Genomic DNA, 23,564 nt, shown 5'->3' on the forward strand with positions numbered 1-23,564 from the left:
CACTAAGATCGGAGCTAGGACCTCCTGCCCGTGTGCGAAGTGCTATGTCCGTAGTCCCTCTTGGTCCTGAGCTCTCCGGTTATGGAATCGGCGAAGTGCATCCCCTACACTCTGTGCTGTGAACAAATGGCATGGGGTGGGCCTGGGCATAGAGGACATGCTAGATGGTGTCAACATCGGTACATCATAGAGTGAGCTCGTGTAAGTGTGCCAAACCCCTCAATCTGTGATGGGAATAGGCGGTTCTCCCTCAAATAGAAGCCCCTAGCCGATGGTTGGGTCGCCCCCTCAGAATGATTGGATCACCCCCTCCATCCTATGTGTGAGAAAAGCCCACCTCTTACAACGTGTCAGTCGTTGCGAAATCCTGTGTGCCTCATGTGTTGTCACATGGCCAAGGCTCGCTCACGTGTGAGGTGTAATCTCATATCTCTACACTCATCATCGTACCAAGGATTTTGAGGCATCGCCCCAATCGGGGCATGTGCTGCAGATCTGGTCATAGGGAAGGATCTAACGGCTGCCTCATGTACCACAGAGAACAGGATGTCCAAGGCCCAAGTGAGAACTGCATCATCTTGAAGTAGGTCCAAGAGTTCATGTACTAAGTGGCTCACATAAACTAGGACAAGCACATGATCAAAGTGGAGCTGGACATGAGTGGGTATGGGGTGGATCTCCCTGAAGGTGGCTTAGTAGCTGAGATGCTGAAAGCCAGGTATGAGTGGTCAACGTCGAGTGGGGGGGAGGCACAATAAAGTCATGTATTCGTGGTGCAAAGCTAGGGGACGGATCATGTATCCGTGGTGCAAAGCTAGGGGACTGATTAGATAGTCCACTATACTAGAGCCTCATGTGGGAAACAAGTAAGCCCGCCAAATGCCAGCCATCTCTGGAGGGTGTTATATATAATCAGGTCATGGACCGCTCCCATCTCAAGTAGATGTCGCCCGTATCCTATCACGTGTGGTGCATCTGTTGAGTGGCTCACAATCCCGAGCTCTGCTGGGTCTAGCTCCAACAGTACGAGGGAGTCAGAGTAGTCTAGCAAGCCCGCCTACCTGTCTCAAGTGCATGCATTGAAATCACAGAGGAGGAGGAGGATGTCTCCCTGCTTAGAGAACCGTGATGTCATCATATATCGCCTCATATGGCCTATGCCCCTCTGTAGTAACCTCATGTGGATAGGCTGAAGTTTTTGGAGGGAAGTAGCACAGCGCAATGAAGATAGTTCGTGCCTCCGATAGTCGGACTCGTATCCATATGTGCTGTGCATGCTCCTCTCTCCGTACCACAAATATGAAAGGCCTCAGGTGTGATCTGAATAAGGCAGCTACACCTCCCGAGCCCCATACCCGCTGTCTCTCCTCATCTCCTTCCTATAGGCTGACTCCCAATTATATCCCGTCACTATGGGCAGTCCTCTCTCAGGGCTCTCATGTGTCTCGGTATAAAAGATCATGTCTCTGTCAGTGTATGTCTCTAAGAAACCCCGTGGATCCGACCAAAGTGTACCATTACAATTCCATAGCCATTTTCAGTCCACTTTGTATACTCATCCTATTGCCCGACACCGTTGTAATTCCCCTTCTTACCTGTCGACTCTTTCCCGGATAATCACTTTGGCATCTCTATATGCAGCCTACTTTCCTACCTCTCTTGCTCATACCATTCGCTCCCTTTCAGAGTGAGGTCATCATCCAAGTATATCTTGGTCTGAGGTCTCTTTCAAAGTTGCCCTCATGCTCATGAGGGTAGACCTATCCATGGCGGTCCGAAGAAAAACAAAAGAGAGAAGTAGGATTAGGAGAAAAACGATGGGGAATTCAATCATCAGCTACATTATGCTCCCAAAAGGGATGGCAAAAGATTGAACAGAAAGGCACTTTTCATGAGGGGAGTCATTAGGGTTCGAAGGGGGGACAGGGTTGAGCGAGCTAACTAGGAGTTCCAAGGTTCAGAGGGGGTTGCAGGGTTTAGGAGTCGTCCAAGGTTGAGGAGTGGAGAGCTAGTCTCGTTCGCGGATTCGAGGGGGAAGGGTTGAGGAGGAGGGACAAGGAAGAGGAGGAAGAGAGAGGCGAGTGGAGGAGGAGGGAGGAGGAGGAGAAGAGGAGGAGGAGGAGGGAGGAGGAAGAGGAGGAGGGAGGAGGAGGAGATGGAGGAGATTTTCAAGCTGTTTGCTCTTGAGATATATTCTTTTTACCTCTTGTTTTATATGTGCGAGCTTTGTCTTCCTTCACAGTTGAATTTGCTGTTTTCTAGGCTTTATTTGCATCCTTACAATCCTGGTCATACCAGTGATTACATGGCATCCCCGCACTTCTCCCCTTGTTTTTAGAGAAACATTTTTCGGCTGTGGATAGCAGCATATCTGTTATGTATTTGCTCATTTCTTGACATGTTGAAGGCATTTTCCCTTGTGCCATTGCTGCCGCCGCAATCTCCTTTTCATATGTGCTTTTTGGTAGTCCATTCTTAACCTGGGATGTGCAGTAGTTTCATGTTCGTTCACAGCATTGCTTGTCCCCATTATGCCTATAGACATCGCTCTATGGTGCAACTAAAGAGACTCATCCTCAATCTTCATGTAGTCAATCATGTGCTTTGCATGTGAGTTTGTGATCACATAATCAACTACACTTGACCCTTGAGCTGTCTTGCATGTGCACCCTCCCATGTTTTGGAAGTTTGTTGCGCCATTGCATATTTGCAGCCCACAGCATCCACACAATGTGAGGAGTTGCCTTCCCATATGTGTGATTTCCCCGGCATCATTTGATGTTCTTTTTCAGCCTTTTCTTTCTTCATTATCTGCTTCCACTTCATCCATCCATATGGGGTCTCTCCTCACCGTTGTTATGTTGCCTTTCATTGATCATGTTCGTGCATCAAAATCCCCTGCTACTCTCTTTAGAGAACCTGGCTACATCCTCCCCTAAATGCATGAGGGGGTCTTCTCTAGATATGTTGCTGTTGTTTTTGTAGATGGGTGATTGTGGGGGTGCAAAATAGCATGCTGCCATTTTGATACTCCCCTCCTTTGCCATGATATCCAACCGCATATATTGTTTGTGTGGGTCTTCTTTTACAACTTTTGCTATTTTTTCCCACGTCATTCTGATGTAGCATGCAGCCCCATCAAACCCTCTTCCTCCTATGTGTGTTTTTACATTCCATATTGATGTTTGTTTGAATCCTTGAAGTTTTGGGCATGTTTTCCCCTCATGCCCACGTCTCCAAAATTACAAGTAGGTCTATGTCACCTATCCCTATGCTTGTTTCTGTTATTTTCTGTAATGACTTTCCATCTTTCATGCATGCATGTTAACCTTCATTTTTTCCTTTCCTGATTTTTTCTAACTCAATGAGCTTTTGGACAAATCGGCTCCGTGAAAGGTTGTCATCATTAATCTATAGGAGCCCTTCAAGTGATGCTTGTGGCTAAGCACTTTCAGGCGGATTGAGTGTCTTGAAACTTCACGAGTATTTGCCTTGGCTTTTCTCCTTTCCTGCGCACCCAGAAGGAGCCAATTTGCTATTTTTCTAACTCAATGAGCTTTTGGGCAAATCGGCTCCATCAAAGGTTGTCATTAATCTATAGGAACCCTTCAAGTGATGCTTGTGGTTAAGCACTTTCACGCGGATTGAGTGTCTTGAAACTTCACAAGTATTTGCCTTGGCGTTTCTCCTTTCCTTCCCACCCAGAAGGCTTCTTGCCATTTAGGATGATATGTGTTCCAAAGACGTTAATACAACTGTCTTTCTTTCTTTTTTTCTAGATGCCAGGCCTATGCACACATCAGAGAAAGATATGATGACAACAAAGGCAATCTCAAATATCTATTAGAGCAGCCAACTATAAAACTAGTAAGTTATCTAAAAGAAGTTTTGGAATACTGCAACAATATACTTAGACTAGCACACAAGCTAGCTCATCGAGTACTAACTATATAGCAAGTCTATAGTATCTTCTTTCACCGGATGTAAAGGATCTTTATTTTGTTATAGTGATTACGAATCCCATAGATCCTAAAGGGTCTAAAGACGACTTAATACAACCATATCATCTCTCTCTCTCTCTCTCTCCCCCCTCCCGTGGACGTTAATACATCTTCTTTCTTTCTCTCTCTCTCACACACACATCAACGAGCCACCATGGTGCCTGGATAGATGGAGCCTAAGCGTGTAATTGGAGCATTAGCTTTGAGCACCTAATGCTATTTTGCTATTTTGTTTACTAGCTTAGCACTTTAGCATCCAGCAAGGGCCTTAGTGAACCCTAGCGGCTTGTATGAGTTACTTTTTGGTTTATACTTTGTCTCATAGGCCTGCGAGGCCTCCTGCAAACGTTAATACATCTTTCTTTCTTTCTCTCTCTCTCACTCTCTACCCTTTTTCCATCTCTCTCATCTCTCTTTCTGTTTCCTCACACCTCCCTTCCATGTTAGGACTTAGCCCCAGTATGGCCTTGTGGGCCAGTTAGGATCAGTCAACCATCAAGTTGATTTCATTGGTCAACAGCTTCCTGTTCCTTCAGCTGTTGTCTACCTCCTTGCATTCCATCCCCATTTCTTTTCTCCTTGCACCTAACACTAGTATCAGAGTAGCTTCTGGATGCAACCTGCTCCCCCCTTGCATCTAGTCCTCCACTAGCTCAGTTTAGCTGACCTTGACCAGCGCCACTTTCTATTATAGCTTCAACTTGGAATCTGCACTGCCATCATTAAGTTTCCTGCTAAGTTGTACAACATTGTATTGACGTATCAATGCCATACAGACGTATAACAGCCTCCTGCTCGTACATAGACTTGTTGTGTCAATCTATACCTCTGCTCCAGCTCTAGATCTGCAATATTGTTCTGCTCATCACCATACATATCGTACAAATCTATGTCAATATCAACCGTATGTCTTGTGTCAATCATTGCATGAGCATCCGTACAACTAGCCGTGCATCATCTGTATAACATCGTACAACACATGCATCAATTGTCCGAAAACACGTGCGTCAATCGTACAAACCTGTCCTACAACACGTCCGCCAATCACACACCTACGCTGGACCCGTCATACAACACCTGCACCAATCGTCCGTACAACGCGTGCACCAATTGTCCGTACATCGCTTGTGCCTGTACAACTGTATGAGCAGTCGTGCATCCAACGAAACTGTCTATACAGTTTCTTGGCCGCAATTTCCAGTTTTCTTGGAGCTTTTGAGTTCTTTGACAAATATTGGCAATTTTGCATACATTGTTGGGGCTTTTCTTGAGATTGCCCTCTTGTTGGCATATTTGTCCTCTCAAACTTTGGGGCTTTTGCCAGATTTGCTGCCAATTGCAGTGACATTTGCTTGATTCAACCAAATTTGGGATTTTTTGGCATTTGCCCTTTGATATGGGTAATTTGTCCTTTCGAATTTGCAGCTTTTGTATCATGTGCCCTCTATTTGTGGACAAATTTGCATTGGGCATCTTTGCAAGTATCTGCCCTTTGATTTGGGCCAATCACCTTTTGTAGGCCAGTGTTTTCTTGGACAAATTCTTGCAGCAGATTTTGGAACAGCTTGTGCAGTTTGCTCACTATTTGAGCAACCACTTTTTGACATTCATATTTGCAAAGATTGCTGTCAATTTTTGCATGACCATTGCAGCTATCAGTCAGATACTTTGAACAGCCAGCTCTTTGCAGTGATAACCTTGAGGCTTTGACATTTGCAGGGCACTCTTCTTTTTGGGGATTTTCATTTGTAATGGCATATCATCAGTCTCTTAAAATGCTTGCCCATGAAGACAAGCCAGAAAGCACTATCCCACATGGTCATGCTTGGTGCGCCACCTGTTGGTATCCCAAAATTTTTGGGGTAATGTCTAAGACTAGACTTGTCTCTCCACCACAGGCACATGCTGCCAAGGAACCACTTCTGCCACTTCGGGTTCATCTTCCACTACTCCCACACTGCTATGCCGCAGACCCTCCAACAATTCATAGCAATCACTACATGTGCATGGGTATCTCTCTGATCCCAACAAATCTGTTCAGGGTTGCAGGGTTTGACAGCCCCGAAACTGCAGATTATTTCAGCTAGGCAGTTGACCCGAAAGCTCAAGAAGTGAGTGCCTAAGATCGGCATGTTGTTAGTGCCTCAGATGGGAAGCGCTCCCCTAGTGGAGGATGTTAACATGCAGCAGCTATTCTAAAATTTTGCTCACATATTTGCAGATATGCCACCTCATATACATCCAAAGAGAGAGATTGATCATGCCATAGTTTTGGAGCCTGGCAATAAACCCATAAACAAGGCTCCATACCATCCCTCTAAAGATCAACATGCTATTAGTGCCTCAGATGGGAAGTGTTCCCCAGGTGGAGGATTTTACAAGAGATCTCTTAGCAAATTATTTCAGCAAGGCAGTTGACCTGAGAAGTTAGTGCCAAAGATTGGCATGCTGTTAGTGCCTCAGATGGGAAGGTTTCCTAGGTGAAGGATGTTAATATGCAGCAATTTTGCTCATATATTTGCAAATATGCCACCTCAATTACCTCTAAAGAGAGATATCGCGATAATGCCATAGTTTTGGAGCCTGGCAATAAACCCATCAACAAGGCTCCATACCATCTCTCTAAAGTGGAACAGGCAGGACCAGTGCAGGAGTTGCTTGAGAAGAATTTTATTTCTTGTAGGACTTCACCCTCTTCCTCCCCAAGGACCCTAGTGAAAAGAAAGATGGCTCATACCCGAATGTGCATTGATTACAAAGATCTCAATAAGGCCCCTGTAAAAACAGATTTCCAATTCGCATCATTGACGATCTGTTGGATAAATTGAAGGGTGCTCAGTCCTTCACGAAGATGGATCTAGCATTAAATCAGGGTGAAAGAGGGTGATGAGCACAAAACAGCCTTCGTACAAAAAGGGGTTTGTATGAGTTCAATGTGATGCTATTTGGGTTGACTAATGCACCAACCCATGAGCTTTTTTTTTTTGCTATAGAGGAGAACTTTCCATTAATGCTTGAAAAAAAAACCATACAAATCAGCAATCCTTGGGTGCTGAATGAACAAAATATTGCAGCCACCTCTCTTCCAAAATGTGCTAGTTTTCTTTGATGACATCCTCATTTACAGCAAAAACAACAGGAGCACATTGAGCATATCAAAGAAATGCTGGAAATTTGGAGGTTGCATCAGCTCTACGCAAAAAGCTAGCAAATGCACTTGAATGGCAGAAAAGTTTGAATACCTTGAGCACATTGTGGGCTACGGACCTCTTAAAGAAGCATGCATTTTGTGGTCAAAGGAAGCGCAAATCAGCTTTGAAAGAGCTGAAATTTGCATTGACTCGTGCCCCTATGTTTGTAAGCGCTGATTTCTCACAGCCATTCATTGTGGGAGATGATGACAGTGGCACAGGCTTGGGGGTTGTTCTAAGGCAGAAGCATGGAGACATAGCTTTCGAAAGCAAGAAATTTGATGCCAAGAGCTCACCTACCATGTTTTTTATCAGGAAATATTGGCCATCTTACATGCCTTCAAAAATTGGCATCACTACGTATACTAGAGCAAATCAAGTTCAAAATTGATGATGGAACACTCAGATTTTTCCTCATGCAGCCCAACTTGTAGGCGAGATTGTTGCCTTTAGTGCAGTCCTATAATTTTGACATTGACTATAGAAAGGAGAAAGTAGTTGCAAATGCGTTGTCCAAGATGTAGCCTTGCACACTGCCTACAGTCTCTACAACTACCAAGATTGGACACATTGCATTCAAGGGAAGTACATGCAGAATTCAAAGACAACAGCCATCTTTTCAAATTTTCAGGAGCCCTCATGTCAGGCATCTTGCATAATGGCTTGTTGTGGTTCTAGGACAAAATTTATTCGGTTCTAGACTCACAGTATAGGCAGCTATGTTGCAATGCTTTCTTCTCCTATGGCAGGTCATACAATTGTCACAAAGACGTACGAGACAGAGTTTCCTTTTTTTTCCTTTTTCGAGATAGAGTTTCTTCTAGGAAGGTCGTCAAGAGATGTGAAAGATGTTTCTGAATGTTTGCCATATCAACAAAATAAAGTGGACAGCACAGGGCCAAGGAATTTGCCATCCTTCCTTCCCAGTTTGTTGCAGCCATTACTCAATCGGGAGGGCAATTGGACATGCATAGCTATGGATTTCATCACGGGGCTGCCTTCTACAAATAGAGGATGGGACATCATCTATGTAGTGGTGGACAAGCTGACAAAACAAGCCTAGGGGCTGCCTTCTACAAATAGAGGATGGGACTGTTAGAAATGACCCAACAGAGGGTACGCACAGCGGAAGACTGATAGTAATGCCCAGGAGCTCACACAGTGTGCGTGTGGGTGTGGAATCACAAACTTCTTAACTTATGTGCATAGATGTGCTAGCCAGTAAATAGACAATGCTCAGAAACAAATATAGAAGCAACTCTTTATATTTCCGTCCGTCCACGAAGTAGGACAGGATACAATACCAAAAGGTTCTCCTACCAAATGTCAAGCACTCCTAGATCTCTGAGCCCGCATGCTCCACCTCGAGCAAATGTAGACTCTCTGTCTAGATCCCTTCCACCTTGCTGTCCGGAAGCCAGCCTAGGTGGGCAGTACCTTGAGCTCAGTCTGCAGCCCTATGTCAGCCTCCTTCTCCTCCTGTGTGTAGGTCCAAGGGTGGGCTTGCTGCTGCTGCTGTCTGCTCCCCAACTGCTGCTCCAAGTGATGTTAAATATAAGACTGAATGGCCCTCTTTTATAGGCCCAGGGCCTACATGGAAAAACCGACCAGCAGCCTCAATCTGGCCGACCCAATCAGGCCGACCAGGCTGCTGCAAAACTGCCCTACAAGGGCTCTCATAACCAGGGCCCCTGGCCCACACAACTAGGGCTTTTGGCCCTCACTTCAAGGGCTGATTCCCTCCTATATATGCAGGGTCCAGCCCCCTTCTGCCCTGCCATTTTCTAGGCATGGTAGACTGGCTGGAAACCAGCCCTACCAGCCCTACACCTGGCCGACCAGACTGCTGGTAACCCCCGCCCTGTTGTACCTCTGTCAGCCCCTTCTCCAGCGCCGTACAGCCCCGTACACCCTGCTGATGTCATCGCACCTTTCATAGGGCTCTGTTGCAGGCCGTACGCCTGTTCTACAGTTCCGTCTTGCCATATCAGATCCAGGGCTTCATGCCCCCGCCATCTCTCCTGCACAAGGACTCTTGTGCTGTCCACATGACAGCTCATGTGCTGCTCATGTGGCAGTCTATACATCCCTAGGTCTACCTGCACCATGCTCTCCTCATATGGGGGCTTACAGATGGGGAGGTGACCATTCAAACAGGGACAGCGTCTACGTAGTGGCGGACAAGCTTACAAAACAAGGCCATTTCATACCTACCAATTCGGTATTCAGCATCACAAGTTGCTTGGCAGTTCATTGATCAGGTGTTTAAGCATCATGGATTTCCTCAAGCGTTTTGTCAAAATTTATGGGTCCTTTCAGGCAGGGATTGTTTACAGCAAGGGGTACTTTACTCACCCCAAGCACAACATACATCGTGAGTCCACAGCAGCTTTGCCCTTTTAAGGCAACACATGGGAGTAAAGTGGGAATGGCTTCCTCCAAACATAGCCGTGAAAATCAGCGAGTACGAGATGACTTGGAGAGGATGGAGGCTCTTCTACAACTAGCTAAAAAGAATATGCAAGATGCCCAAGTTAAGCAGAAGAAGTATGTAGAAGAGCATAGGAGGTACTTGATTTTCAAGGAAGGGGATTCTGTGCATCTACATCTTCACAAAAGTCGTTATGCCTCCTTGAGTGTAATACCAACACAAAGCTTGCACATTGGTATTATGGCCCTTAGAGGGTAATACCAGCACAAAGCTTGCACTTTGGTATTATACCACCCAACTCCAAGATCTACAATGTGTTTCATGTGCCTTTGCTGAAACCACATGTGGGCCAGCATCTGCACTCTCTCCCAGAGTTGCCAAGTATGGACGAGGAGGGCCATATCTTCTATGTTCCCGCGTGCATTGTGGGTTTCAGAGATAGAGTACTTCACAATAAGGTACAGATTGAGTACCTCATCAAATTGAAAGAACTACCAAAGGATGAGCAATTATGGCAGCCAAAGAGAATCGTTCAGGAGCGTCACCATCTTTTAACAGGCTGATCAGCGTCACTTTGCTGTCTATCACCCTTGTGTGACAGCCACAGCATGTAATTATGAGGGTAAAATTCTACAGGACCCTCACCAGAACTTATCTCTCAAATCTTTGGTGAGAAAAGTGGACAATGAATCTCCCTCACTCTTCCTCAATGACTGGAGCATCGTAGTGAAATGCAACACCCTGGTGAGAAGAGGAGTGGAGAATGCATCTCCCTCAATCTCTCAATGGGTGGAGAATGAATCTCTCCCACTCTTCCTCAATGAGTGGAGAATAAATCTCCCTCACTCTTCTGAATGATTGGAGGGTAGTCTTGAATTGCAACACACAAACTTAATCCTAGTATCCAAAGCAGCCTATTGTTTGACACACAAGTATATTGAAATTATTACAACCATATAATGACATCATCCCAATGTTTTCCCTCAAAATGCAAAATGGTTGTAGTGATAGAGGCATCATATTATCATGATTGCTTCTCTTAAAACACTTCCTTCAACCTCCAATGTTCATACTCTCTCTCTCTCTCTCTCTGATAAGCCGCAGGTGGACTTTTGTCCCACATCAGATAGTCACGGTTGAGTTCGGGGCATCCCCACTACAACTCGATGCGGCATTCTAGGTCATCACAGATATGTTCTGCATTCGACAGTATGGATCTTGCACCACAGGGCGACTTGGTTGGCTTTATGCTCCTCCATGACACTGGTAGAGGTGTTGGTATGCACGTACTTGCAGATGGTTTGAGGGCCTTGGGCTTAACATAGACAAACTAGCCTCCTTCCAGTATAGTGTTGAGCCCCCCTCTATCCCGCTCACAAATCATGAGGTGAACCAAGTCATCCGAGAGGATCTCCTACAATTACACATATTCAGGACTTGGTTAGCACCACATTAGCTCCCTGTGAAGCTCAGCTTCTATAGAGACCACTACCTACAGATTTTAGAGGAGGGCTTCATCGACCCACCAAGATACACGTGGATCCACCTCCCGCACTCCATGAGGATCTCGATTGGACAATTGTAGGTCTCATCACACCGTCTCCGTATAGAGTGGTCAAGAAGGCCTAAAGAGGGCCGCATCTGTGATTCCCAGGAGATCGAGTCAGAGGAGCATTTTGCTTTCAAGTGCCCGGTGTACTACAAGATCAGAGGTCGGTCCCACTGCCTCTTTAGTGATAGCTTCGGCTCCCTACATAGCCTCCTATCCTACCCAAACCAGCGGTGTCTGTCAGCTTTCATACATGAGGCTGCATGGCACAGAAAGCAGTTGCTTAGAGCGTGTAGGGGAGATCATGGCACACATCTAGACGCCATTCAGAGTATGATCACCGAGTTTTTCCAGCCAAACAGTACTAATCAGGAGGGCTCACAAAGGTGGTGGCCACAAGGACCTGAGCTAAAGCCAAAGAGACGCCAGACTCGCCAACCCACTAAGGCACAGATCATGGTATACCTCCATGTTTATAAGACCAGACACACAACCCACGAGAGTGACTGTGGCAATTGTTCGCCACAGGGCTACAACCAGGAGACTTTAGCGGGCTGTACATGCCAGCAGCCACCAATGCCCTATCACAGAAGTTTTGCCCCCGCAGCATCCTCACATCGACGCCCCCCTCTTAGGGATGACACTCTCACCGGATTCCACTCATAGAGTCTTCTGGTTTTATGTACCAACGCCGTTATGGGCAGGATTATGAATTTTTTATTTTGTATGCATCCTCAGTGTTGACGTCCGTTTAGTGGGCTCCACCCATCAGTTCATTGTATCAGCTTCTTTTAGTCTCATAGACCCTCTTTGGTCTTCCCAAGACTTTAATAGACTTTCTTTCTTTCTTTCTCTCCCCCCCACACCCCACCCCTTTCCCACCTTCCTCTTCGCTCTTCCTCTTTCCTCACGTCTCCCTTTTGGAACCCTGCACCCCTCTCTTCTACATGAAGATAGATGGGGCACTCTAAGAAAGGAGGAGGAGCGAAGAGGAAGGTTTCAGAAACAATGCGCAGAAAAAGCCAGGCAAAAATAAAGGTATTTGATAAGCCAAAACAAGACATGTTCTCATCATACTTTTGTTGCAAATCAGACAGCCCTCCTTATCCAGTTATATAACAAAATTACCCCCATGTAAAGATGGAGAAATATCTTATCCGGGTTTTCTCTAATTTCATGCTAAAGGATGGCATCACCTGCCAATAAATTGTGGTCCCCTTTAAATGAATACAGATAGCATCAAGCAATCAAATACTAACAATGTACCTTTTTGTCCTTGCTTTTCTTGCCCGGATTCAGCTCTTCTTTTCGCCTCTTTCCATTCTCCTTTTTCTGTTTAGTTATCAGGAGGATGATATTACAATGTGATGATAAGCACCGTATACAAAACAGGCTGCATCAAATAGCTCTGCTTGACATGACGGAAACAAAAATCCGAGGCCAGTATACCCAGTTTTCCATGCACGAAGAGTTAGAAGACGACTGTTAAAAGTGACAAATCTGAAATGAGGTAAGGTCTTTCACATGAATCATAAAGGACATCTAAATAACTGGTGGCAAGAAGAGAACAAAGCTAGAAGCCTTAGGAAAAGGTTCCCCCAATGTAGTTTCCATGGACATAAACTCTTCTCAAGGGGAAGGGTTAGTAATGAGCGGGTTAGTATTCAGTTAGCTGGAATTCAAGGGCAGTGATGAGGTGTGCTTAGTCACGATTAACCCTCTGGGACCAATAAGTAAAGGGTTCTAAGATGTTCGAGCAAGTAATCCCAGGAGTTATAAGAGAGGGGAGAGCCCTTTAATGAATTACCTCAGCAGGCATGGGGGGATGCCATATGCCCTAGGATCGGAAGCCTTCTCTCCAACATAGGAGAGAGAGGGAGGAAAGAGTGGAAGGCTCTCTAGACTCTCCTATTTTGAAGCACCATCACCAGGGAGGCTAAGCCTAGTACTCTACTCTAGTTATGTTGATTTAGCATACTCATCTTATTGGGAGCAAACTTTAACAAATATTTGTACAATGATTCCATACCTTTTCAAATGTTTGGTCTGTCTATCAATCCAAACACTAATCCAGCCCTAACCCCCTGCCCTCCCTTACAGTTCCCAACAAGTTATTTGGGGTCTACCAAATGTTTCAGTGCCCTGCAAGATATTCGTGCTTCAAAGTAAATTACCTGGTAGCAATTTTGAGGTCTCAAGGACTCTAGAGTATAAATGGCATTAGGTAATACACTCCTGATCCAAGAACAATGATTGACATTTACAAATTTCAAACGTTCACTCCACCAATCAGTATGAATAACTTTGATTATTATATCACTAAAATCATAACGCTATTGACAACTATGCCTCAAAACAAAAGACTCAACAGAGTCTTCCATGTTAGAAACATGGTGAAGAGAGACACACAGAGAGAGAGAGAGAGAAGAACGTTAGGGTGTGAGGAAATGATGCACAAATGAGACATAATGAAAGGCTCTCATTCATTCATCAAGTATGACAAGACAAGTGAAGTACAAGCCTTATGTAGGCTACTCACTCACACTATAGCACCTAGTGCATATGGGATAAGTCCCATGATGACATGTGGCACTCACACAAGCCTCACACATATAAACTAGTACTAGATCAACTAGTACTACGCACTAACACACTCTTTGACTATGATATCACCAACATTCCACTCTTGCCTCCCTCCTCTTATCCCACATTGAAGAAGGCTCCAAGGTCACAGGAGGCTTTGGCAAGATTAGTCAAATGCAAGCAGATTGATCGGTGTAGTTCATGATTCATTGACATTGAAATGAAATAAAAGAAGAACTTATAGAACAGGTAAAGAGTCAAAACAGTGTCAAGGGTTGGGCATTATCAATCGATAATTGGCATATAGAGGGCCCAGGATGTTTTGAGTCACAAGGGAAGGAGGGGCGGTAGGGCAGGGGGGGAGATCGAACTTCTCCACCAGCCAAAAAGTTGGAGGTACAACAGTTTGATCTTACCCATGCTAAAGTTGGATAACAAAAAGTGCCAAGCACCAAGAAAGCAGGAAAGTGGACGGTCTAGAGAGATGAGAAGGCCATCATCTCTAAAAGTAGAACTAATCAATGATCTTGAGCTGGTGTTATGCTTAAGTAACACTTAACAATTGGTTTAAAAGTGTACATTCATTTCTAAAGCTTTGGGCATTTGCAGTATGAGTTAGAAAGCTACTCGCTTGAGCTGCCACTATGTACATTTTGCAGAAAAATATTGAGGGCACTTTCAGAACAGCCAGAGAAGTCAGCATCTACAGCCTGCACATCCTGATGCACAGCAGCCTTAGGATGCTCCCAATCAGGTCCATGATCGGCCAATCGCACATGATGATGTGGAAGAGATTGTCAGAGAGGAGAGAGCTGCTTTATAAGAAGATACAACAGTCCCCAGGTGGCTGATTCAAACTCTGAAGGGCAGCAGACTTTCAGCCCCTCTCTCTAGGACAAGGGAAAACACAAAGAGCACACTATATTAGTTCAATGTGAGATACAGAAGAACCTGACAGCTTTGAGGATGCTCAAGACAGTGAGCATCTGATGTCTGAGTTGGATTCTATCCACAAAAACAATATATGCGATCTGGTGGATTTGCACATTGAAAGAAAGCTATTGGGACAAAGTGGGTGTACAAGAAAATCTGATGGTACCAGTGACAAGTACAAGGAAAGGTAGTTGCCAAAGGGTATTCTCAGCAAGACTGTGATGAAACCTTTGCCCCCACATTCAGGATGACCACCATCAAATGAATCGTTTCATTGACTGCTCGTTTTGGATGGAAAGTACATCAGTTGGACATCAAAACAGCCTTTCTACATGGGGACTCACATGAAGAAGTGCATGTGAGTAAGGCTGTCGGAGAAGATTCATACATAGTTGACCTGTCAGAGTCTCCAGATTAGTCCAACAAGAAGTATCCTATATGTCAACAAGGACAAAAGGGATTTGTTGATTGCTATCCTTTATGTCGATGTTTTGCTGCTCCCAAGCACAAGTGAGCTGAAAATTGAAGATTTCAAGAATGATCTTGAGGCTGTATTTGAAATGTCTGATCTGGGGCTAATACACTCTTATGTAGGCAGTCAATTTATGCAATAAAATGACGGCCTTGTTCTCAAACACTCAAGTACGAACAGAATCATTTGGGGCTATTACACTCTTATCAACGCAGTCAGTTTATGCAACCAAATGAGGGTCTTGTTCGCAAACAGTCAAGTACATACAGAACCATTTGATACTGTTAAATATAGTCACAGCTGTTGGATGCCTTATGTACCTCTTCAATACTCTTCCAGATATTCAGTTCAGTGTATCCCAATTGAGCAAGTTTATGCACAGCCCAAAGACAAAGCATTGGAAGCTGTAAAGTGTGTTTTCAAATATCTGCAAGGGACTCAATCTCTTGGTTTGTTCTATGCCACTGGGGGTGACTTGAATTACATGCTTTCCGTGATTCAGATTGGGCTGGTGATTACAATACCAAACACTCCACCAGTGGCAATTCTATCTTTATTGGCAGTTCACGCATTTCTTGGTTGAGCAAGATAAAATTCACTGTGGCTACTTCACCGTCGTCAGAGTCATCTTTCTTGGACTTGCCACCGTTAGGCTTGCCCTTTCCTTTGCCAGCGGATTCCTTTGCCAGCATCGTCTTGTCGTCTTTGTCCTCGTTGTAGAGCTTCTCCCGAGCTTCCTCCTGTAGCAGTAATGGACACAACTCCTCAAAAGTCAGAGGTTTGGTCCTCTGTCCTGCTGTCACAGTCGTAACAAAGCTCTTGAAACTCCGAGGCAGTCTCCTCAGTACCATCAAGGCCAAATGGCATGAGTCTGTCTTCTGACCAATTCCTGCCAGCTGATCCCTCACCACCTTGACCTTCGTCAAATGACTATGTACCGTATCTCCTTCTTCCATATCAAGATTGTAGAGTTGATGCTGAAGAAGCACAATCCGGGAGGTATTGTCTGTCTCGTACAGATCCTTCAGGGTGGCCAACGCCTCTACTGACGTCTCGGCCAGCTGGATATGCGGAAGAACGGAGTCCGCCGTAGTCCCTATGATTATTGCCAGGGCATGGGCATCTTTGTCTTCCCAAGCTTCAAGCTCCTCTCTGTCTACTGCCATGAGTATCTCCCCTTTCCTGTCCACCATGTCCTCCGGCTTCGACTCCTCTCCCGTGGTCAGCTTCCACAACTTCCGAGCCACTAAATGACTTCGGATCTTCACTTTCCAGATCGGGTAATTAGTCCCGTCCAGGTTCCCAGACTCTCCAAAGTTAGGGATAGTGAAAGAGAGAAAACTGGAGGAGGAGGAAGGGAAAGCAGGGGCTGAAGAGGCTGTAGAGGTCGACATCTCTGCTGTTTATACCACACAGCAAAGTCAACCAAACTCAATTTCAGTAAACCAGAACTCTAAACGCACCTGACTGAACCTGAGTCACCCTCCTTCTCGCAAGGGCACAATCCTCCAGTCGTGGAAGTCGATTCCCTAGAGCTTTTGAATCAGGGTCGTCCTTCAGCAAGGTCCCTGCCTTCAGGCTCCCACACCTGTGAGCCTCCTACTTGGGCTCTGATACCATGTTAGAAAATACCCAACAGAGGGTACACGCAGCAAAAGACTTATAGTAATGCCCAGGAGCTCACACAGTGTGGTGTGGGTGTGGAATCACAAACTTCTTTACTTATGCGCATTCAATAGATGTGCAGACTCATCAATAGACAATGAACCGGCCAGATAGAGAAACCACCAAAATATATATATTTCCGTCCAAAACTATGGACACAATACAAAAGAGATAGATCCAGAGTCCCACCAATGATGTGGTCCTCTGATCTTACCACAAGGTCCTTCTCCTATCTGCTGGCTATCTCTAGACTCGAGTCCACGTGCTCCACCTGGAGCTTCTGTAGACTTTCCGTCCTTTGACCTCAGCTCCTTGCTGCCCTAGAAGACAGCCAAGGTCTCAGCCTCACACTGAGCTAAGTCTGCAGCAACACTGGTACTCCTTCAGCTTCTGGATGTAGGCCCCAAGGGTTGTGCTCTGCTGCTCCTTTCTGCTCTGCTGGAAGCTGCACTGCTGGATGTTGAAATGAGGCCTGAGCCTCTCCTTTTATAGGCCCTAAGGCCTGGCAAAAATACCGACTGGTCAGCCCTATTTTGGCCGACTCAGTCTGTCTGAAAACCGACCCCACAGCTCCCCATTTATGGGGCTGTGGGCTGCCCTTTTGGGGCTGTGGGCTGGCCGACTTTGATTGGCCAGCCGACCAGCCTGCTAGCCCTATATAAAGGGCAGGGTACTGCCTTATTTGCTTATGCAGGGGGCATTCCACTGGCCAGCCCATAACCAGGCCTGTCTGGCTGGCTATACCCAGTCCAATCAGCCTATCTACACAGGCCGACCCTGCTGCTGCCATATCCAGAGCATGTTGCAGGCCATGTGCCTGCCCACAAACCTTGCTCAATAGCTCTCCATGTAGGCTTTTGTACCTCGGGATACCCCGCCAACCATGAATGCTCCAGATCTGTCCCAGATCCACACATCTAGGTAATCTCTCTTTGGGCACATCCTGCCCTAGGTCTCCCTCCCCCACGCACTCCTCATTTGGGGGCTTACAGATGGGGAGGTGACCTTTCCAACAAGTCAGCTGAGGACAGAACAGCCTTCACCACTACTACAGTAGATTGTGTACGGCTCACGAGATTGATGGCAGATCTTCATGGTAGTTTGCAGCCATCTACTCTTGTTCTCACTGACAGTCAGAGTGCTATTGAAGTGGCATAGGATCCAGTGTTTCATGCCCGCACAAAACACGTTGAGATACATTATAACTTGGTAGAGAGAGAAAACATGCAAGAAAGATCAACCCAATCTACTCTGCTACACATCAGAATGTTGCAGATCTTTTCCCCATGGCTCTACCCAGAGAAAAGTTTGAAAATTTCCACAAAGCTTGAGGCTTACTTCATTTGGTGACGGATCCATCACCTCGTACATGTTCATACTATCACTACAAAGGGGATTTGTAAAATGTTAGTATTGAGTTAGTGCGAATACTTCACCCAAGGGGCACTTTTATCCCCAGTTAGGGATTTTTCCTCCTTGGGCTAGTTAGGGCTAGTATTACGTTAGTGTGTTCTGCAGTGTACTTTTCCTCGCTCTTGGAATAGCAGTACTACATTTTGCACATTTCTTAAATGAGATTTTCCAACTACATGCCCAAGTATGCAAGGACTAAGAAAAGAGCAAATGAGGACATACCGACATCCATCTGCATCGAAAAGCAACATCTCGAACAGTTTTTTCTGATAAGAGAGCAGCAATTTTTATGTATTTGTTGATTGTAGACTCAGAAACAAATCTGCCAATGAAAATCAAAATCAGAGCGAGATTCCAACAAAAAGTAAAAGAGGAATATAAGAAGGCAATATAAAAGTTGAGTTGCACAAACCTTTCACATTAAAATTCTAGAGCATTCTAAATCCTTGGACATCCTGATTCCTGAGTTAAGTGGCTCCCAACCATTGTATCATATCAGCATACTACAACATTCTATGTTGGACCTCCTAAATCAGCGCTCTCATGAATTGTAAAGTACACAAACTCGTTGAGCCTCCCAGGGTGGAGAAACATTTTAAGATGTGTGGACAGGATGACACACAGTCCCATTGGCTGAGAAAACTTTGAAAGTGTCTTAAAAATTGAAGGCAGCAGCCAGCTCCGAACTTTAGAGGTTCAGGAGGTGTTTTACACAAAAGCCATCAAAACCATCTGTGTCATTGCGTTGCTAATTGAAATCTTGCAGTTGTCCCCTTTAATCCATTGCTCACCTCTAACTACTTGTCACTTTTCATAGATGTAATAACCCAATTTGAGATCTAACCTTGGTATAGCTCACTCTCCATATGAATAGGCTAAACAATGGCACACATAGAACAGCCATGATGGGCGCATGGGACAGGCAACGCATGAATCCTTTAACGTGTTTTAAAAAAACACACCAACAGTCAAAGCTTCTATTTAAAAATGTTATTTCTTACAGGAGAACAGATAACTACAACTTCAAAAGTGAATGCAAGACAAAGCAATGAGGAGATTAGTTTTAAAAAATGCAAATAAGGATCCCTGGTAAGTAAAACAAAGTTTATGATCCTATCAGCACCCAAGTCAAAATCGGTAGGGTTTCAAGTGCACCATCTGAAAACAAAGCATCACCCAAATAGCATTCGTAAAAATGCCTTTCTGAAAGAAACTGTCCATTGAAATAGAGACAACCAAGAAAATGAGACAAGCAGGTGCCCAACACATGCATGTTAACTACTTCTCATAAGAGCAGATGACTTGTGACGGATGATGACAGCATAAGACTTGGAGTGTATGCTTTAGTGCTTTCAATCACAGAGTGCACAGAGAATACAACTGAGTACCGCTAGGGCTGGAATACAAGAATACAACAGCTAGATTCCTTTGGAATGAACTAAGAAGTAGTTCCTCAGTATTTGAGGCTGAACCGCAGAACTGAAGGCTAAGTTCCTTGCTGAGCTACATGCAAATACACCATTTGACATACGGGATCAATCTTGCATGATGAAAAAACAAGTTAAAGAATGAGTACTCAAACCCTTCATTGTATGGAACACCAAGCCCACTGACCTCGTCCCACCCTGATCTGCTGCTATTGCTGATCCTGAGCAGGCCACCTGCCTTGCCAGACTGGTGTGCCCCGTGGTGGCAACTGCTGCTGCTACTGCTGGCTGACTGGAGCAGACCTACTGCCTGTTTGCTATCCCTATAAACGCGACCTTTTCCAGCATTTGCCTACACACGCAGGACCGCTGCTCTGCTAGCCTAGCGCAGCCTATGCGGCAGCCAACTCTTGCATGGCACTGTTGCAGGGCCTTGTCTCATCTGCTGCCCTATTGTCTGCCTGCTATACCTAATAAAGCATGCTCACCTCATCCTAGAGGATGCATGTGAAGATAAATCCACCAGACATCACCCTTTTCCTCCTCCGAGATGTACAGACTTTTGTCAAACCTAGCCCCAAAAGCACCATATAGATTGTGAAAATGTATTCTTGTGGGGTTCTTGCTCGTTATCTTTATCAGCCAGTACAATAAAGTCCTTTCTTCTAAAGTCGCCAGAAGAAAAAGGCATAGCCCTACATTTCTCACACACTGTTTCAAAGGACAAAAAGGGATAGACTGGGACTATCCATGCGACCTAATAGGGACACCTTTATCCCTGGCAATGCCTATATCTAGAAACATGCCCACACTCATCCTCTTAAAATACAACACAGTGTGCAGTTTCAATTTCATGATAGTCACTCATAAAGTTGAAAACTGACGTCACAAATGTCTGTCCAACCTCTTACCACTGCGAGACAGACTTGTTAATGTTGCCGTTCATGAGTCTGGCCAGTGTATTTTGTTTTGTTCAACTACAAGAGGCATACTCGTACCGGTTGGAAAGTGCATCAATTGGACATTACGAACCTCATACAAGCCTCAGTTTTGGCTGCTCGTCCCGGTTGGAAAGTGCATCAATTGGACATTACGAACGCTTTTCTTGATAGGGAACAAATGTGAAAAACAAATAAAGGAAATCAAAGAGAAGAATCGTGACGGTCCCTCATATAAATTTTCACGCTAAGTATTCTTAGTTAAGACAAACGAATATTATGAGCAGAAATTAGGTTTGCTATCAGATCCCCCAAATAATATTTCGAAAGGTGAAGTTTGATGTTCTGCCGCTTTGCCTCCCGTAAAAGCGGGGAATTTATTAACGCCTTTATGCGTACGAGGAAAACAGATGAGGATATATTCCCTTTTGTGGATATCTTATCGGGATAGTTTGTAAAATAAAAGATAGCGTACTTTGAAAGCCCGTCTTCGAGAATGGACTGCTCCTCGATACTCCAATCTACAGTAATACCCGGGTCATGCTTCAAAGATTGTTGAGCGACCTGGACGTCATTACCGTTCATAATGCTGGGGACTGCGACAGGGGTACTTGTGTCCATGGAATTTTCCACTGCTGTCTGAGCAGTATATGACGCATTGTGATGATGGTTTTGGTTGGCGTTGGAATTGCTCGTGCCCGAAGAAGCTGCCATCGTGCAAAAACAGTCCCTACGCCGATTTCAGAGGCACCATCTACTGCCCAATAGCATCTAGCGATTCACGGCAAAAAGATCATAAAAAAGCCATGCATTTCCCGTAATTTCCTGTATGCTGTTAGAGCCGAGATGTTGAAGCACGTCGGAAGGTACAGCCGTCCCGAAAATCTATCTACGAGCAAGGCCATCTGCAATCACGGCCATAGATGCTGTGCAATTCTCTACAAACACACTGAGAAGCCAATCCGTCGCTACTCTTCCACACCCTGAAGTGGACCAGTAATTAGTCCGTCCAAAGCAACGGGCTGAAATGCGCTCTAAGAAAGGTATGGGGGAAGAATTGTCGGAGCACTTATCCCTCACTCCGGTTGCCGCTCAGACATCCCAGAAGAAGGAGAGAGAAGAAATGGAAAAAGACGAGTTACTGCATGCGGAACTGATGAGGCAGGAGGCATGAATTCCAAGGCTTTGCGCCATTACGGAATCGGGTGGTGTGGCTGCCTGCCCAGTGCGCGGTTGAGCTGCGTGGTGAGTGAGAGAGAGAAAATGAGAATCAAGCCCTCTTCAAACTTCTTTTTCTTTGATTTTCACGTACTTTTTAACAAGGTCTACTACTTAGTCAAAACCTGTTTAGCGAAAATGCTTATCTTTGTATTTCTTTTTATTGTTCCACCATTTTCTCCTCCCACTTCTTCTCAACTCTCTCTCTCTCTCTCACCCGCGCAGGAACTCCCGCGCTCTGCCTCTCTCTAACTCTCTCCCTCTCTCTCTCTCTCTCTCTCTCTCTCTCAAGCTCTCGATCTCCAAGCCCACATATGCAGCCAAGAAGCTCCACCTTGCTCAGGCCTTATGAATGACAAAAGTCATTAAACTTTTTTTCCTTTTTCTTTTTTTAAAGTTGCACCTCCCCCCTAAAAAAAGGCTTCTCTTATTCCCATTCATGACTCGTCACTTGAGAAATTTCCAAAACTACACAAAGCTTCGAGTACATTAGGAAACACACAAGTACTATGTCCTATTTTACAAGGAACCAATTTTTAATCAAGGCATGTTGCACTAACTGGGCAAGGTGCCAACAAGGCTCTTCTTCTCCACCTACCGGAAGAGATTTTAGTGGTTTGCATGCCCCCCACCAAGTTTTAGGTAGCTCATGAAGTCAAGAGTAGTCTCTTGATACCTCACAATCACGGTTCATTGTTCTTTATGATGAGAGGGCACATACCATATGAACATTTATTTGACAAAATTAGACCACAAAATGAAATGAGCCAAACAAGTTCTTAAATTTGTATATGCAAAGGGATTATGCTCATCTAAATAAGCTGGAATGAAAGTCCCTGATGTTAGACATTCAACGTAGTCTAAGACTCCCAAAAGATAATATTAAAATGGTCTTTGCTATATATATATCAAAATCTAATGTTTGCTTGTATTTTTCAATAGTCCATGTAAAGGTGATGTTTTGGGTGGAGTAACAAATAGCTTTTTAGTGCCTTGTTGATCATGCAAGGAAAGAGAAGGAGCAAAATGAAGAGTAACTCACAATCAAATTGGATGAGTCTCCATTTGCAAGTCAATTAGGGTATGATAAACCTTAAGTTTAATATGAGACTATCAACGGAGATTGTAATAATTTAGAGAAACTAGTGCCAAAAGGAGATTACACTGTTGTTACCATACACGTCTCTAAAAACCTAGTATCCATTTTTGGTGAATGTGGATATAAGGGGTTTAAACTTTTAAATCTCATTAAGAAATTTTGTAATGTCACTACTACACCAACTGGGTAGTTTGTGGCTTTTCATTCAGACATCCAAGTGAGCATAGTAGTATGTGCATTCAAAGATCAAATGGTTGTTGAGACTAATTTATTATTTTATTTCTTTTAGGATGAATAGATGTTTGAAAGATGACTAGGCACCAATCCATATCCTCTATTTAGGCATTTCATTGGCTATGGGGCTATTCATGGTAAGAAGAGTATGAACCATGTGAAGTTTGACCATGTGAAAGAGCCCTTCATTCATTCACAGTTGATAATACTTGCAATGACGAAAGAAAAATCGACACACATCCAAGAATGTGCATGGGGAGTTGTGAATCCTTATCAAAATCCACAATTGTTAAGTAATTAGATTTTAGATTATTTTGCATAGAAAATGAACAAGCGTTAGATCTCCTTACTAGTACTAGTATTACTATAAGCATTACATCTCCCTGCGAGTACTGGTATTACTATTAATA

The 23,564-nt window shown here is 44.6% G+C and overlaps 1 protein-coding gene across 3 annotated transcripts in view; it reads right to left on the bottom strand.

The window, feature by feature from the left end:
• The window catches only part of LOC147895793 (uncharacterized), an 88,736-nt gene extending 66,840 nt beyond the window's left edge, over positions 1 to 21,896 (bottom strand). For all 3 annotated transcript variants that reach the window (XR_015541904.1, XR_015541903.1, XM_087382966.1), the window contains exons 1-3: positions 21,079 to 21,896; positions 18,461 to 18,560; positions 12,439 to 12,504 (exon numbers count right to left, since the gene is read on the bottom strand). Coding sequence is in view for 1 of the 3 variants with exons in the window: in XM_087382966.1 (XP_087239092.1) it covers positions 12,439 to 12,504; positions 18,461 to 18,560; positions 21,079 to 21,317 (405 nt within the window). In the remaining 2 variants the exon portion in view is untranslated. The remainder of the gene's footprint in view (positions 1 to 12,438; positions 12,505 to 18,460; positions 18,561 to 21,078) is intronic.
• Positions 21,897 to 23,564: the final 1,668 nt, after the last annotated feature.

Source organism: Dipteris shenzhenensis, chromosome 12 (assembly GCF_047967505.1).
Source record: "Dipteris shenzhenensis isolate YYH24624 ecotype China chromosome 12, Dip_SZ_1.0, whole genome shotgun sequence".
Classification (NCBI taxonomy): Eukaryota; Viridiplantae; Streptophyta; class Polypodiopsida; order Gleicheniales; family Dipteridaceae; genus Dipteris; species Dipteris shenzhenensis.